The sequence below is a fragment of the Borostomias antarcticus genome (genome assembly GCF_949987555.1).
Source record: "Borostomias antarcticus genome assembly, chromosome: 2".
Lineage (NCBI taxonomy): Eukaryota > Metazoa > Chordata > Actinopteri > Stomiiformes > Stomiidae > Borostomias > Borostomias antarcticus.
In genome coordinates this window covers 40541297-40559408 of record NC_140235.1, presented here as the reverse complement: position 1 = coordinate 40559408, position 18112 = coordinate 40541297, and the positions used below count along the sequence as shown (strand labels likewise).

Here is an 18112-nt window from a genome sequence, read left to right as displayed (position 1 = left end):
TGATTTACACGTTAGCACTCTCTGGTAGACTGATTTACATGTTAGCAGTCTCTGATAGACTGATTTACATGTTAGCAGTCTCTATTAGACTGATTTACATGTTAGCAGTCTCTGATAGACTGATTTACATGTTAGCAGTCTCTTATAGACTGATTTACATGTTGGCAGTCTATGATAGACTGATTTACATGTTAGCAGTCTCTGATAGACTGATTTACATGTTAGCAGTCTCTGATAGACTGATCTACACGTTAGCAGTCTCTGATAGACTGATTTACATGTTAGCAGTCTCTGATAGACTGATTTACATGTTAGCAGTCTCTGATAGACTGATTTACACGTTAGCGGTCTCTGATAGACTGATTTACATGTTAGCAGTCTCTGATAGACTGATCTACACGTTAGCAGTCTCTGATAGACTGATTTACATGTTAGCAGTCTCTGATAGACTGATTTACATGTTAGCAGTCTCTGATAGACTGATTTACACATTAGCAGTCTCTGATAGACTGATTTACATGTTAGCACTCTCTGATAGACTGATTTACACGTTAGCAGTCTCTGATAGACTGATTTACATGTTAGCAGTCTCTGTTACACTAATTTACACGTTAGCAGTCTTCGTAGCACTGTTTTTTTTGTGTTTTTTTCAATTATAATGCACCGATTGCAAAATTCTGGGCCGATGCCGATGTTTAAAATAACAATCTGGCCGATGTTTACTTTATTTTATTTTTATTCCCCCTTTTGTGCCAGGGGAACAAAGAAATGAAGTGTTTGGTTCCAAAAAGCTGATTTTTATTTCACTTTAATTTGAAAGCAAACTACACGTGCGTTTGCGGCGTTATGTCACAGATCTTCTCTGAATCTGCAGCTGGGTAGGACACGTTTTGCAACAAAAAAAAGCCGTAATTGTTGTGACATAACATCAGCCACTACCATCTGTGAATGTCATTTTATTTGCCGATGGGCTGATGGCAGTCAACAAGGCCATCATGGGCCGATGCATCGGTGCATCCCTAAAAACAACAACACACAAACCAAGGAAAAAACAGTAAACAGAAACACAAAAGGCTCTGGACTTCAACATCTCCTCACAACAATACATGCAAAATAAAAACATACGATCATTTAGACTCATGTTGTCATTGACACGACGTTACACTGATTGACATGTCACTTCTGTCTCTGTTGTACTGTGATGCCTCAGACGCCCCTCATGGTCACGGCGTCTTGCGATGTGTGTCCCCCCGGGGTAGTTATCTCCCTCCTGCCCTCTCCCTCCTGCCCCCTCCAGATCCAGAGCGTCATGGCGGAGTGCTGGAGCTGCGTCCCCTCCCTCCGGCCCTCCTTCAAGAAGCTGGCGCAGAGCATGGACAGCATCCGGGACTGCCTGGACAGCTAGGACCCCCCCCGGACCCCCCCCCAGCCCCGGGGCCCCGCCCCCCTCTGACCAGGGCAACGCAGACATGGCGCGGCCTTCCAGACCGCCCCCCAACCGCCCCCGTCATCGTCCATCCTCCGGGTCTCTTCATCCAGGCGGACACACGGCCACCATGCTGACCTCACCTGCTCCTCTAATCTCAGAGGTCCACTTTACCAGAACTGGGAGTGTGGAAACCCAACCCCCCACCCCAACCACCCCCGAAACCCAACCCCCCACCCCAACCACCCCCTTACGCACGCTCACGCCCTCTGACCCACTCGGGCCCCGTCTCCCCCACGGGAACAAAGACCCGTCCGACCGGCCCCGGGCCCCAGAGGTCAAACCGGGTCAAACCAGCCCTGGTCCAGGAGGGGGGGGGGGGGGGGACAGTGAGGAGAAAGGGACCAGGGGTCACTAGGAGAACTCACAGACCGCCGTGGGGGGGTTGGAGCCCAGCTGACCCTCTGTTACTGTGTCACATAACCTCAGTCAGCGTCACGGCCGTGTGTTATGGAACGTACAGCTGCTCCTGGCATCTCCTAAGCTTCGTTTACTTCTCAACTGTTTGTGTAATGCTCTTGAGAAGGACTCTTGAGAAGGACTCTTGAGAAGGACTCTTGAGAAGGACACTTGAGAAGGACACTTGAGAAGGACTCTTTGTAGCCTGTTTCATTGTTGCCTGCATCCAGTGTGGTAACCCAGCAACAGTCACCACAAGCATCAGTGGAGGTTATATATTGGTTTTGTAACCGACCAAAATGACCAACGGAAATAGAGAAGGCCCAGAGAAGGCCCAGATTACCCAGTCAGCCAATCACAGCACAACATGTTTTGAGGCGTTGTTGTTGTTTGTTGTTGTCGTTGTTTACGGCTGTGATAGAGCATGCAGCGCAGCACATCCAGAGAAAGATCGCAGCAAAGACCGAAGCCCTCCTGTCACATTTCTACCGATAGAACGAACCGTACAGTATGTACTGTAGAATCATGTTGCTCTTGTCCGTCAAAGGGAAGAATTCTTAACGTAATAATTGTGAATGTGGACTAATACAGAGTACACGCCCCAGAACTGGATCGTTTCCTGCCGATGGGCAGATCTTCATTTTCACCCCCCTAAATGTAACTCATGAGACTGTATAATACGCTGGGCAGATGTGAAGGACAGTGTGATGTTCTAATATTTCTTTTGACTGTTGTGCTGGATTGAGGATTTTAGAGAACAATGTCACTTAAAGGGTACATTTCTCCTGAAAGTTCAAAGACGTTTTAAGCGCCCTAGTGCGCGCACACACACACACACACACACACACACACACACACACACACACTGGCAACCACTGTAGTGTAACGGTGGGAGGCGCAAACACCACCGAGGACTCGGAACACGAGAGCAGATTTTGACCAGGGTCTTTGACAGCTGTTGAAGATCGGAGGCGATCGCTCCAAAAAAAAAAAAACTCACGCACCGCTTACTTCACCGCCTGGGTGTGATTTTTCTCTTCTCGATCGGCTGAAGCGCAGCAGCGGTGTCCCCCGTCAGCTGACCGGGGAGTGGGATGCAGTGATGTCAGACGTCTGTTTGCCCGTCTGCCCCGCTGTCCCTGGTGCTGAAGGGCTTTGTCCCCTTCGACTGATTGGGTGGCCACAATACGCACACACACACACACACACACACACACACACACACACACGCTCCCTCTACCTGCCGAAGAGCCTGGTAGTCCGGTGACCTGTCTGGACTGAGTCACAGGAGAGAACCTCCTTCTCTACAGACTGTATGTGGAACACTGACTTCCTGTATTCTAATTTCCCATTCTGACCTGCGGACCCACCTCACGAGGACAACACACACACACACACACACACACACACACACACACGCTCCCTCTACCTGCCGAAGAGCCTGGTAGTCCGGTGACCTGTCTGGACTGAGTCACAGGAGAGAACCTCCCTCTCTACAGACTGTATGTGGAACACTGACTTCCTGTATTCTAATTTCCCATTCTGACCTGCGGACCCACCTCACGAGGACAACACACACACACACACACACACACACACACACACTTTTGCTGGAACAGTAGTATGATGATGGATGACTGTTTTCATAATTTTCTTTGTTTTCATTTGTCTTCCTGTGATATTTTTATACGGTCCTAGCACTCATGTCTTGTGTGAATCACGAGGTGTTAGTGTGTTTTTTGGGGAACACATCATTTTCTCTTAGAAAATGAGATTATCTATGATCATGAAGAGGAATGTTTGTTTTTTATTGTTTGTATTTATTTTTTATTTTTTATACAAGCAACAGTTTGTCCTGTTTTCAAACTGAATGTTAGTTTACCGTGGGAGAGGGAATATTATGGTGAGAGCTTGATTGATTATAAAATGTCTTTGGTTTTGTATCAGCCAATTCCTCATTATATAAAGTATTTGTAGTTGAACTGCATCTTTTCCATTTTAAAAGATAGATACAGTAGATAGATCAACTTTAATATGACTATATAACCCTATTCATATTTAATAATATGAATAGGGTTTATATACAGGTCGCTGCTGATTGGGTAACACCTCTGACATATCCACCAAACGAGAGAAAACGTACCTCAAAGCCTGTTGCACACCGTTTCAAGAAAAAACGTCGTTCAAGCGGGAAACTGTAGCAAAACGCCGCGCACCGTTCTCAGATTGAACTCGCCCCTGCTCTAGCCTTTGATATACATGACTGTCCTCAGGGATGAACTCAGCTGCGCCTGGATGACGAAAACAGGCAGCGGTGCGACAATATCTTAGCTTCTTATTTCATAAAAAGTGGCGCGGTGGACTTGTAAGATTTCATCAGGTTACAGATAACCTGTATGACAGGTGCGCTAACTGGGTTACTGTTACCGTGGCGTCAGTCAGCCCAAACCGAACCCAGGCAGGTGGATTATGGGATGGCGGTGTGGGTCCTCTCAGGGTCCAACAACACAACGCTTATTGTCTGCCGTAGAAGAAAAGCGATCATTGTTTTCGACGCATTCCTGCTTCTCTGTTGTGAAGAAGCTTCCCTGGTTGTTTACGCTTTTTCAACGTCCTGCACTTTCAATTATCTGTAAATTACACAATCTGAACCCAAAATGTAGTTGATAATCATAATATTTTTTTTATTGTTTTTACATACATTTTATAACATAATTCACTCAAGCTCTGCTCGGTATTTACATAGTATCTTAATGGCATGTTCTTAGGGGGTGTAACAGGGACAGATGTACACTTCGTTTATTGATCAAGATAATACATCAGTGCTCTTGCATCAGCAAAACAGATAACAAATAATGAACTACATGGGTATCGATCGCAGTGTAGCTGTCTCGGTATTTTAATATTGAACATATAACTGAACAAACCCAAAACTCTCTTGATGACATCATCACCCATGAACAACCCACTCATCATCATCACCATCATCATCATCATCATCATGAAAGTGTTGAAACAGTGAAACGAAGACATTCTTATCACTTACACCCAGACCACAGACCAGCTAACGTCCAATAACCACACTAGCGTCCTTAAAAAACACCTATGCATTCTGGGAAGTACATTAGTGTGAATACTGGAATGGTATCGGTAGTAGAGGGGGTGGAGCCTCCGCGGTATGAGTCCGCCCCCTGCGTTTTAACCCCGCCCCCGGGCTCAACACAGGCGGCCAATGTCGTTCTTGGTGCAGCCCTGAGTGCAGCACATCCCGGCCACGCCCAGGGAAAAGTTCCTCTTCATCTTGGGCTGGGACCAAGCCAGGGCGAGGCCCCGCCCCCGCTCGCCGCCGCCGCCAACCAACATGGCCGCTTGCCGAGGGCCCTCCAGCGGTTCTGCGTTCGCTGGTGGCTCCTGGACGTGGCCCCGCCCACCCAGCATCACCAGGAGATCCGCTAGGGAGGAGGGGGAGGAGGAGGAGGAGGAGGAGGGGAGCTGGAGAGGAGAGGGTTCGGCGGCGGCGGCCACTTCTAATCCGTTCTGCCAACGAAGCCGGTCCCCTCCCTCTGTGAGGTCACCGAAGGAGCTGAGCTGGAGGGGTTCTGGGGGGGGCGGGGGGGGGGCACAGAGCACAGGGACAAGTCAGGTACACAGATCAATCTGATTGGTTCAGTCAATAGATCAATCAATCAATAAAGTGTATTTTCTTTTTTTTCTTTTTTAATATTTTATTTATAAATTTTCAATTTTTAGAATCCACCCACCTCCCCCCTCCCCTAAGCAAATCAAACAGATGATAATAACAAAAGCAACAATAACAGAACTACCTGCTCTTAGGAAACAACAAGAAATGAAAATCAGCACCATCTTCCCAGTAGACGTATACAACGCGTTTCAGATTGAAGAGTAAAAAAGAAAACGAATATACAGACGTAATATATACTGTATAGACGTAATACAGTGTAGTAGGCTCAGCTACATACATACACCAAAAGATATTCAGGATAATTTTGAATAAAGCGTATTTTCACAACGGCTCCACTCCACAAACAGGTTCAACTTCACTTTACAAAATTAGGAAGCTACTGTAAGTAAAACTATGAAGAAGAAAGAAAGGAATATTTGTAAAATAATCACGCAGAATTGAAATAGGCTAAGAAAGGGCTGTTAGAATGACCATATATTTTTCTACAGTGTCATTTTAAGATCCACATTGCCTTTAAAGTGAAACCTGGTATCAATATTGAGACGTGCGAACGTCCTCGATGTTTTTAATAGAAATATCATATTTTGTGCCGGTAAAGATAGTTATTCAAGTGCATCCCAGACCCAGACAGTGATGAGACGATCACAGCACCTGTCCGTGGTGCTGAAGCTGAAAGCCTTTGAGACTATTTCACGTTTCACTCACGTTTATCTGGGATTTTTAGATTTTACAAAATGTACTTCATCTGTCATTAGAATGGTCTCATCCTTTTACGTACTGTATTTCCCCAATGCGCTCAGAATTGAGTAGTCTCAATATGTTGGAAGAGACTGGTATTATTTATGAAGACGGGGAACATGTAAGTTTACAAAACAATAATTTGGGCGCGTTTGAGTACAACAGTATATATAAGCCTAGATAAACAATCAGCAGTTGTTTGCATGATCTAAAATAACATCTACTCACCCAAGTCTCCCTCTAAGGATCGTTTCCAGCGGGACCCTCCGCAGGTGAAGATGACAGCTCGTATGAACTCTCTGCCGCACAGCTTCACCCCGTAGTCTCTCGGTAGGCTCTGGGCGCTTATACACATAAACATGCTACCGACACACATCACAGCTGTGAGCCTGAGAAGCATTTTGATGACCGACGTTGTTTGATCCTGTGAGAGGATTTTAAAACTTCGCCCGAGCTACAGGTGCGTTCTGGTTTCCCCTTCCTGGAATGCTGGACTTCTGCTTCTCTTTGAGTCTTCTCTCTGCTGCTTCTCTTTGAGTCTTCTCTTCTTCTCTCTGGACTCTTGTCTTCTTCTGGATGGCTTCTCTCTGTGGACTGCTGCTTCTCTTCGAGTCTTCTCTTCTTCTCTCTGGACTCTTGTCTTCTTTTAGATGGCTTCTCTTATGCTTTGTTTCCTACAAGTCCACCTTATATAGCCCACACCTCACTGTACTGTGAGTCATAATAAGACCTCACATAATAAGACCCCCCTCCCCCTTGCTCTCTCTCTCTCTGTCTCTCTCCCTCTCTCTCTCACACACACACACACACACACGATATTTTAGTCTAGAAGGGGGTATCATATGCACCCCCGGAAATATACGTCATAAGTAAAGATTTATAAAGTAAATATACTTTATAATCTCAGTTTCTAGTGTTTCTAAATTGTGTGGAAAAATTGTGTAGGCCTAACATAGTGAGCTATGTTAAAAAGTCTCTCCTATTATTTTTATGCAAATAAAACCCATGATTAGGTAATAGTTAGTTACTGACGGATGCTAGTTACAGAAGAACCAATGGTTAGCTTAGCTACTCATTAACTAATCACAGTTAATCAATAACTACTCATTACCTAATCATTGGTTCATTGGTAACTTCTATAGTCCCCCGTCTGTTCTCTACTAACCCATCATTAGTACCTTCGGACTCAGTTTCCCAGAGCCTCCTTAGCCAAGGTATACCTCAGCCTACGAAGGCTCGATGCGCCACCTAGAGGGAGAGTTTACCACGTATCTTCCCAGATTTTACCGTTTTTTTACCTTCCCAGATTTTACCAAAATTTACCGTTATTTTACTTTCAATATTTTGATATTAAATCGCCGCTGGGCTTTCAACTCCTGGGTCCAGAGCAAACAAATTAAGTCTTAACATTGTTGGCTTTTAAAAGTCCACAATGTCCACAAAGGAGAAAGATGTGTTTTCAATTTCAAGAGGGCCATGCGTTTTTAGCGGAATGAAAGGCATCATAAATCTTTGAAACAGACTGTCTTTATTCAAGCTTCAGTTTCAGCAGTAATAACGGCACAGTATGTACATAATTATACAGCATTTATGTCTAGATCTCAATTCATTGTATAACCCAAGTAATGGCTTTCTCTGCCAAAATGCACAAGACAATACATTATAGAAATGCCTTTTTCTACCCACACGTTTAGTTAGCAAAAATAATGTGGGTAAATGATAGGATATATAATAATAAAAATTAGTGCAACATATTTTTTTTCCAAGAACAAGGAGGCTGATCAAACTATAAACAAACGCATGGACAGCATGAAGTGTTCATACCGAAGTGCATCAGTACTGTGTACTATTATTTTAGTACTCAATACTTTCCCCCAGTGAATTATATATTTATCTTTACACAGCACCATTAGAAAGAGAGTCCGCTTAAAGGCGTTTCATGGACGCAGATTATGAAGGATTCCGTCAAACGGTGTGTAGATTCACCATAACCAGTGTCCAGGAAATCACCCCACGAATCCAAACAGCGTTAGAGAGGGTTCTGAGACATTATCAGATGGCTCAGAGGCTCATGGGTAATTTAAATCGTGATGTGCATGGCTGTAGAATTTGACTGTCTCTCAGTCAAGGCATGGACCAATCAATTGCCCTGCTCGTTTTATCTTGCGGAAGGGGCTGTGGTGATTGGACGGCTGGGTGTCTGGCCCCCGGGAGGGGGGGGGGGTCTGCTTCTAGCTATTTCTCCAGGAGGGAGGTCAGGTGACTACGTGCTCGGCGGGCTTTCTCAATACTCTCGTAGGTCGGCGTCCCGTGGGGGAGGTCCAAGCGGTCGTGTTCGGACACCATGATGCTCTCTGCCTCCCCTGGACGGGGACACACACACACACACACACACACACACACACACAGGGAAGAAGGAAGAATAGGTCATCAATCAGACAGCAGAACTGACTAGAACCTCTCCTGTAATAGTGATGTCATGACTGTATACTGAAGCACGGACTACGGTCTGTCTCTGGTAGAACTGGTGGTGGAGAGACTTTACAGCTCTGAGCCCTGGAAGCAGTTTGTGAATCAAATCAATCAACCACACACACACACAGACACACACCAGTGTCTGCCGTGTCTCTCCTATGATGTTTTTAGCCCTTTTTTGCTCTGAAAATGTAATTTAATGTAATTTATTGCTCTATAAATGTTCTTAGCCGTTAGAAAAACATACTCCAGCTTGCTCGATCGTCTCGTTGAGAGAGGTCAGGGAAGAATTTTTACAGCTCACTTTTCTGGCTGCGGGTGAAACTGTTTTTTTGCTTCCCTCTGGAATATGTAGGGGCTGGTCGTATGCCCTCCTCCCTTGTTCTCTGTAAAGCACATTGTGTTGCCTCTGTGTATGAAATGCGCTATACAAATAAAGCTTTGATTAGATTTGAATGTTAAATCCCACCCTGCCCCCTGGTGTCAGAGAGGGCGTCTCACCCCTCATGCGGTAGATGAGTGACCCGTAGGCCATGTCCATCTGATACGCCAGGATGAAGCCGAGAGGCACGATGGGAACCATGAGAGCAGGCCTCCTCTTCTTAATGGCACTGCAAGGAGCACACACACACACACACACACACGCACACACACACACACACACACACACACACACACACACACACACAAAAGGAAGTCACACTGTTACCAACACCTGGCAGGGGCTTGTGTCGGTGACAAAAACACACGCAGCAGGCGTGTGTGAGCACACCTCCGTCACACACCTCCGTCACACACCTACGTCTCACACACACACACACACACACACACACACACACACACACACACACACACACACACACACACACACACACACACACACACACACACACACACACACACACACACACTCTCTCTGGTCCTGCTGTGAATAAACCAGTGGTATTGATGTTAAAGGCCACCGGCCTTCCAGACATGATTCTTTATCTGAGTGTTCACATCCGTGGGCGTGACGCCTCAGAGGGACATGGTGACACACAGGACTGTCACCCCTCACTGTGACAACAACACACACATCCGTGGGCGTGACGCCTCAGAGGGACATGGTGACACACAGGACTGTCACCCCTCACTGGGAAAACAACACACATCTCAGTGTGGTGGTCATTTTATCCGACTACCCTAATTACCATATCAAACCAAAATGTTCTATGGTGTGCGTTGGTGAGTGTGTGTTGTTACAGCATGAGTGTGTGAGTGAGTGATTTTGTGTGTGTGTGTGTGATTTTGTGTGTGTGAGTGAGTGATTTTGTGTGTGTGTGTGTGTGTGTGATTGTGTGTGTGATTTTGTGTGTGATTTTGTGTGTGTGTGTGTGTGTGTGTGTGTGTGTGTGTGTGTGTGTGTGTGTGTGTGTGTGTGTATGTGTGTGTGTGTATGTGTGTGTGTGTGGAACGCACCCCATGGTCAGTCCTAACGTAGCCAGACTGAAGAAGGTTCCGTAGTACTTGAGGAACTCTCTGGACCAGGCGATCTGCATGGCTGTCATCCTCTCTCTCATCTGGTTCTGCATCAGGATCTGACGTTCCATCTGGTTCCCAACACCGCAGAACACAGAACACACGCAGAACATAGAACACAGTACAACACATAGAGTAGAGACCTATAATACAGAACATAGAACACTATATAGAACCTGTAGAACTCAGAACATAAAAAACACTAGAATACAGAATAGAGAACGGACTACTGTAGAACAGGGCATACAACACGTACAATAGAGAACACGGTGGAACATCAATATGGAACCTCAGAAAACGGAACCGAGAACGAAGACCTCAGAACATCTGAGTTCAGATCTCAGAACACACAAAGGCGAACAGCTCAGATCATCAGGACCCAGAGAAAAGAGCTGATCCAGAACCCTGATTTCCAGAGATTGTTCTGGAACTAAGAGAACGCACCCGTTACACCACTGACACAGATCAGTGAGATCACCATCCTCATAATTAATATCAGATCATTAGATCAAATCACTAGATCAAACATGAACCTGTCTGTAGCCATGTTTCCATCCACTTGTCAATCGAATTGTGTGAGGATCGCTAAAAATATGAATGTGAATAAAGCCGGTGAACGTGCGTTTCCATCTAGAGCTTTAAATCGGATAAAGCATTTATCACAAAATACTTTTATCGAACAAGAGAAAATCCGATGAGATCGACAGTACAAACTTTTTGTCGATTTTCATGACTTTTATTGATTTCATGATTTTACTGTTTCCATAAGACATTTTTAATTCGATACAACTTAATTCGCATAAAACGTGTGGATGGAAACATGGCTTATGAGGGTAACAAAGACAGGTAAGAGGAAGTCTGTGTGTCTGTGTGTGTGTGTGTGTGTGTGTGTGTGTGTGTGTGTGTCGAGAGGGATGCTTGGTGCTAGGTAAGGAGCAAGAGAAAGGGTGAGAGGTGGTTTGGGATAATAAAGAAGTGACCAGACTCCCACACTGCTGCCCATCAGGACAAATGATCCCTTCCCTCAGAAGGCTGAGGACGTGCCGATGGACCCTCGCAGCCACACTCCTGAGAGACGCAAAAAGTCAAAAGGTCACAGCAACCGTTGACCCCTCACCTTTGCCACGGCGTATTCCAGGGTGACCTGCAGCAGGTCAGGTGGGTTCTTTTGTCTGATGCGTTTCCTGTTAACCTGAAGGACGGACGTCTAACTAGGCTATCTCATACTGGCCTTTCTGGGTGGCCATTATACCAGCGAGAGGCTGAGTAACAATCCTTTCACACAAGAGCTTTTTGTTTACTAAAAGTCAGGTGTCAAAGATGACTGTTTAGAATAAATGTGCCACAAAAAAATGACTAAAACCACATTTAGATCTGTATAAAGGACACTGATTATAGGGTGTCATGGAGGCAAATCATTTCAATGTCTCATTATGGCACTAATGGTGTCCTAAGTGTCATAAAAGGACACATTGCGACATCATTGAAAAGAACAGTCTAGACTTATCAAAGCATATTGTCTTCATGACAATTTTAATTACCGGTAAGGGTAGTAAAAGGCTACAGACTGACTATACAAACCAAAAAGGCTTTATTTCCCCATACAAACACGCCTTAATACCTCAGATATTCTCACCCTCTTCTCTTCTCACCCTCCACAGCGTGATAACAGGGTAACATTTGAGGAATCGATAACCGATATCAACCTCCTCACACTAACACAGCAGTGTGCTGAGCTGAGCAGAGCAAGGCTGCTAGGTTTAGCTCCAACGCCGCTTCTCAAGGGTGGTGGGCGATGTCAACCTCACCCATCCATCCTAAACATCACTGATGGGCCTAAGAGGCCACCTCAAGAGTATCTGAGGGAGACGTGGATATTACGTCTCGCTTTAGAGAGATACACAGAGGTGGAGTGTGGAGCGGGCGTCATCGTGACGTGGTCAGTGAGCTCATTGGTCAAATACATCACCTACAGTATCCGGTGGCCCTTGCTGCTTGCCCGGACTGGACAGGTGTGTGTGTGTGTGTGTGTGTGTGTAGGGGGGGGGGGGGAGGGGGGCCTGATAACCATCTACCAGGTGGGCGTTCTCATCTGCAGTATTTCAACCGGGGCGCGATGGCGTGAGCAGCCTCCAGACGTCGGCCCGCGGGTCGGGTCTACAACCCCTGGCCGCCGTCCCATCTAGCTGGACCGGAGATGGGCCCGGCGTCCGGGGGAGCAGGGTCCCCCCGGAGGGAGGATGACGAGCGGAGGAGGAAGATGGGCAGTTTAGATAGAGTATAATGTGTTTTTAAAAGGCAGGGCTTCCGGAGAGCGTGTGATGTATTTTCATTAAGGGCCACGTACAGAAACAGCACTTAAGAGGTTTATCTGACTTCCCTTCGGAAGAGCAGGAGGGGTCGATACTACGCCGGCCCCGATAGGGAGGGGCCCTGATAGGGAGGGGCCCCGATAGGGAGGGGCCCCGATAGGGAGGGGTCGATACTACGCTGTCCCCGATAGGGAGGGGCCCCGATAGGGAGGGGCCCTGATAGGGAGGGGCTCTGATAGGGAGGGGCCCCGATAGGGAGGGGCCCTGATAGGGAGGGGCCCCGATAGGGAGGGGCCCTGATAGGGAGGGGCCCTGATAGGGCGGGAAGAGCAGGCGGGGTCCCCGATAGGCCCCCACCGGCCCTGGGGGTGTGTGATCACACTAAATGGTGGTAAGGTTAGTGTGAGGAATTTCTATGGAAAATATGCATGTTCTCTCTCTCTCTCTCTTTGTCTATCTATCTATCTATCTATCTATCGATCGTATTTATCTATCTATCTATCTATCTATCTATCTACCTATCTATCTATCTATCTATCTATCGTATCGATCGATCTATCTATCCATCCATCCATCCATCCATCCATCCATCCATCTATCTATCTATCTATCTATCTATCTATCTATCTATCTATCTATCTATCTATCTATCTATCTATCTATCCGTCTCCCTCAGAGCAACTATTCAGTTGTCTAGTTTTATAAACAGTCAGAAACAGCACTGTCATTGTCATCGTACTTTGGGAGTCCTTACTGACAGTGAATTAAGAGGCTATGCTTGTTTCTATGCTTTTTCCAAAAGCAAAAATATGTAATCTGATTTTGAGGCGGATCCAGGGAAGTTGCTCTTAAAAGGCATCCCTAGGGGAAAAAAACAATTATATTGATAAAACTGAACTACCACACCAGCGTACTTTAATTAGTATGATAGTAAAGGTCACGTTTCCCTCAACGTCTGGACCAGCGAAACCCTATCATTAATCTACCATTCTTCTCCAATCTAAGTGAATCGACTCAAAAACGTCATAACCTCCAATTAAACGAGACATGACGTGCAAACGGATTCATAACAGATGATAATGATGTGTTAGATTTCCACCACAGTGCGTGGGTGACGCGTGCCTGGTCCCATTCAGAAGAGCAGAGAGGAGACGTTAGAAGCTGACAGAGCAAGAAAAGGGCCGTTCCTCCGGTCCAATCGCCCTGACATCTTAATGCAGGAGCGAGGGGGCAGAGATGCACCACAGATGCCCTGTCAAACGGCCAGGGTCAATTCTACTCATTTACGTCACGAGTGACATATTCATTCACGTCATTGAATGGTGCGTAAGCGTTGGTCTGATCTGGCACATGCTGTTCCCAACACTGTCTACCCTTTCTCCACGTAGCTTATTCAGATAGACAATATATAAGATATACAATATAGAAAAACTACTTTTTATTTTTATTTTTTAAAAACAACATGCTGAATATAGCAATAACGTAATCCCTGTATTAAACTTATCAGATACATATCTATCGATCTGATAAGTCTGTCTACACACTAGGGGCGGCTGTAGCTCAGTTGGTAGAGCGGGTCGTTCAGTGATCGAAGGGTCAGCGGTTCGAATCCCAGCTCCGACTGTCCACATGTCGAAGTGTCCTTGAGCAAGACACCTAACCCCAAATTGCTCCCAATGAGCAGGTTAGCACCTTGCATGGCAGCTACCGCCATTGGTGTGTGAATGGGTGAATGAGAGGCCATTGTAAAGCGCTTTGAGTGCCGCTAAGGTGGAAAAGCGCTATATAAATGCAGTCCATTTACATTTACACAACTCTACCTGCAGTGGATGTGACTGTAGTCTTGGCTGTGATCTTATAAACTCAAACTCTGCCGCTCCGAGACCAATGATCGGACCAACGTTAGTCATCGTTGATTACATTTACAGAGGAGGCGAGAAGAAGAAAACATGTTTTGCCTGGAGACGACCCCGAGTGGTAGAAACGCTGCTCATCGGATAAAGTATCGGGAGCTATAATCCAGCATGCTAGCCTTTTCCTCTTAAGAGACGAAAACAAAACGATATTTTACAGTGTGCTTAATAAGTCTGTCAGGCCTTAGGGCCGTTCTCCTCTCTGATAACCTCATCATCGGGGTGAAACACCGATCCCTGGCGCTGACACCCTCTCAGGCAAGAATGAATCAAACACAGACTGACCACCAAATGAAGAAAAAAAAGAGTCTTCTTTTCAGCAACAAAGACATCTACGATTGCAATAAAACCTGCTGTTTACGCCGTACTGGCCAGGGGGGCGAACGGATTGAGGTGTTCAGTCTCCTAGACGAGGTTAGATATTCTAGAGGAAGGTGCACGTTAATAAAACTCCCACTCTGTTTCTGTAGAGCGATGGAGGACTGAGGGGTCGTATAGACAGAGAGAGAGATGCACGAGACTTGTGTTCGATCTCTCTGCCGAGGCTTTGGGTCGCAGCGCGCACGGAAGAGCTGGGTTTAAACCCTAACTGCCTCTCTATCTCTGTTTAATAGATTAGTCACAGGGAGAATGAACTGTGCGAGACCACTGATATAATATCACCAACAATGGATTCACATGTCAAATGTTTAGAGCTGCAGTTTTGAGAACGGAGAAGTTTCAGAACGGTTTCTGACATGAGATATTGATGGCGAGTGAATCATTCCAAACCCCAATTTAAAATTGGAGCAACATTTTAAACAAACTAAACCTACGTAAGACCATCTCTGGTAATGTACTGTATCTGCTCAGAGATTGTCTTCATGGTCCAACATCGGCATTCTACATGTCCTGAATCATTAACATGGACATTTGATTATTAGACCCTTCCTACACCTCGATACCGTGGGCCTACTACTGATCAAATATTTACGTATCATTGTTATTGGGATGAATTCCGACTCTCAGCTGTCGTGGCATTTGTCTCATGTATGAATGGCGAAAATCAGTCATGGAGGATTTCACAGTGATGTACAGGTAAGGTAAGGTGATGTGTGTAAGGGCCATATCTTTCTCAGTACAGGTGTGTGTAAGGGCCATATCTCTCTCAGTACAGGTGTGTGTAAGGGCCATATCTCTCTCAGTACAGGTGTGTGTAAGGGCCATATCTCTCTCAGTACAGGTGTGTGTAAGGGCCATATCTCTCTCAGCCTGTCTCACCTGGAGTCTGGCATTGTGCAGCATGAACTCCTGCTGGTTCTTGAAATTCTGCTCCATGGATTTAGACATCATGAACCCCATGGTGGCGCTGTGGCTGATGAAAGAGTGAGAACAAGGAATGAGAGATCGGAAAGAGGGAATATAGTAAGATAGCTTTGGTTCATTCACACTGATAAGCTATCTCCCGAAGGAGACAGCTGGAAAACTCTCCCAGGGGTGTTTAACTTTAGGTGACATTTGCTAGCTAGCTAGCATTAGCATTATTATCATGCAGATGATGCTTGGACAGCTAGCAAGCAAGCATGGCCGCATATCCCACGTGTATCGTATTGACACAAGCAAAACCAGATTATATTGCTAGAACATTGTTCCACGATGTCGTTTGTAGTACATACCGTCTGTCTTTCGCAGATACGCTATCTACCTACTATTAATAACGAGTTATAATGAGCTGTCTTCAGTTCCAAGGGCATGCTGGTAACAAGCCCCGCCCACAACAACCCAAGCGCCTCCCTCATTGGTCAGATTTTTGACAGACAGGATATTATTTGTTTATTGTAGTGTCGTGCACACATGGGCTTATAAAACACTAAAACTCTGTAGGCTACATACATTATTATTGCATTGTGTGTACAAGAAAAAGCAATGTATTTTTTGTCTCCCAAATCACACATCAGAGTCTGTCACCCATTAGGACACCACGGAACCTGCCTGTTTCTATAACTAGTGGTAGTGGATTATAACTGCAGGGGTGCGGGTACTCTTAGCAGCCACTAGAGGTCGCTGTTTAGTATCTGTCTTTTCTGCCGACAAACCGACTTCCTTTGGGGCACACGTTATCTATTATGTTGTAGAATGTCTCCCCCTAGTGTTGGCCTAATACTGCACAAATAGAGGAGCAGGACCCAGATAGACAAGCGGATCTGGGCCATATATGGGCCGGAACTAAGCCACAAGGGCCAGATCTGGCCTGTATATGGCCAGATCTGGCCTGTATATGGCCCAGATCCGCTTGCTATCTGGGGAGGTATATTTTCATTACGTAGTAATGATACCTTAGTGGTCATGTATCTTGGTCCTTAGCATTGATGGACACAAACGTGTGTTTCAGAAGTGGTGAGGAGATTTGTTAGATGGTCAGTGGAGAACTACTGTAGAACTAAACCTAAGCCTATAAAGCCCAGCGCTCTGTTCTTTGCCGTGGCCTGCTGGGGGCGCTCTGTCGTGGGGCAATAAAACTGGACAGTCTGGAGGTAGTGGTGGAGAGGAGGATGAAGACCAAACGGAAGTCTGTCCTGGACAACCCCTCCTATCCCCACTATGACGAGCTGTGGCTGGTGGGGAGCACCTTGAGCCACAAGCTCCTCCCACCCAAATCGACTAAGAGGTTCAGGTATTACTTTGTGCAGCTATCAGACTTTACAACACCCCCCCTTCCTTTTTTTTGGACTTGAACAGGTGAAAATGTATTTTATTTTCAGGGTAAAACCCCTTGAGATGTAGGCTACCAACTTGTTTTCGAGGGCGTCCTGACAAAGAACAAAATATAAACAAGTAAAGAACCCTTGGATGTTTCTAGACATATGGTACCTCACCAGTGGACAAATGCCCCATTTGCACCGCACCAAAAAAGTACCTACTCAACTCTACCCTACTTGCTTTTTGGGGCTTTCCACTGCAAAGAGAGGCGAGTAGAGGAGAGGTGAGACGTTACTTTTTTAGGACCTGCTCCATCGAGGTCGCAAGTCAGCTGCAGTGAGGTCGAGTAAACACTGCTGACCGCTGATTGGTCAGAGAGAATTGTTAGACCCAGAGCAGGATACAGAGCAGACCCAGACCCAGACCCAGACCCAAACCAGACCCAGAACCAGACCAGACCAGACCAGACCAGACCAGGCCAGACCAGACCAGGCCAGGCCAGACCAGACCCAGGTTAAACAGGTCTGTGAGGGGGTAACATACATCAGAACTTGGGCCGCCCATTTGATAAATTACGCCTCAAGTCCATCTAAATCAGAACCCTTATTAGATTTTAGATCACTGAGAACAGAGAGCACTTTTTCCTAAAGCTGACGTGCTCTGGTGTTGAATATAAAATAGAAGTATGATGGTTATAACACAAGAAGACAGAGGTGAAATGTTGATTGAAGGCATCAATGATTCGGAAAGTTCTTAAATAATGCAATCTAAAATGACCGGTTACCAAATGTATTAACAAGGTAATTTGCTTTTCTCCAGATCTGTCTTGGGCTTTTAAAGTGTTTGGAAAGACTATTGGCATAAGCAGCTTTTATATTTCTAGTTTTAG

The 18112-nt window shown here is 45.8% G+C and overlaps 3 protein-coding genes across 4 annotated transcripts in view; 1 reads left to right on the top strand and 2 right to left on the bottom strand.

Annotated features, from left to right (window-relative positions):
• LOC311321102 (tyrosine-protein kinase JAK2-like) overlaps positions 1 to 1654 on the top strand; it is a 40536-nt gene extending 38882 nt beyond the window's left edge. Inside the window, exon 24 of the mRNA XM_084452997.1 lies at positions 1298 to 1654. Coding sequence (XP_084309123.1) covers positions 1298 to 1405 — 108 coding nt within the window. The 3' untranslated portion in view covers positions 1406 to 1654. The remainder of the gene's footprint in view (positions 1 to 1297) is intronic.
• Positions 1655 to 5101: 3447 nt separating this feature from the next.
• Positions 5102 to 6726, bottom strand: rln1 (relaxin 1; the record flags this gene model as incomplete). Its single annotated transcript, XM_084455574.1, has 3 exons — positions 5102 to 5337; positions 5431 to 5484; positions 6555 to 6726. 3 exons carry the CDS (start codon positions 6724 to 6726, stop codon positions 5102 to 5104), a joined length of 462 nt encoding a protein of 153 aa, XP_084311700.1.
• Positions 6727 to 7863: 1137 nt separating this feature from the next.
• On the bottom strand, positions 7864 to 16292 carry plgrkt (plasminogen receptor, C-terminal lysine transmembrane protein). 2 transcript variants are annotated; one of them, XM_084452273.1, is made up of 6 exons: positions 16200 to 16292; positions 15805 to 15898; positions 10260 to 10390; positions 9303 to 9412; positions 9106 to 9187; positions 7864 to 8689 (listed from the first exon to the last, which is right to left on the bottom strand). In XM_084452273.1, exons 2-6 carry the CDS (start codon positions 15883 to 15885, stop codon positions 8611 to 8613), a joined length of 483 nt encoding a protein of 160 aa, XP_084308399.1. In that variant the 5' UTR covers positions 15886 to 15898; positions 16200 to 16292; the 3' UTR covers positions 7864 to 8610. The 2 variants fall into 2 exon arrangements, with proteins under 2 accessions (XP_084308399.1, XP_084308400.1); XM_084452274.1 differs by lacking the exon at positions 9106 to 9187.
• Between the last annotated feature and the right edge of the window lie 1820 nt (positions 16293 to 18112).

What these genes read in the sequence shown, in the direction of transcription:
- plgrkt (XM_084452273.1), bottom strand. Translation starts at nt 15,885, where the DNA reads ATGGGGTTCATGATGTCTAAATCCATGGAGCAGAATTTCAAGAACCAG. An exon ending in ACTCATCTACCGCATGAGGG is followed by an intron (nt 9,188 to 9,302) that starts GTGAGACGCCCT and finishes TGTGCTTTACAG; the next exon opens with AGAACAAGGGAGGAGGGCAT. An exon ending in TTTCACCCGCAGCCAGAAAA is followed by an intron (nt 8,690 to 9,105) that starts GTGAGCTGTAAA and finishes GTCCCCGTCCAG; the next exon opens with GGGAGGCAGAGAGCATCATG.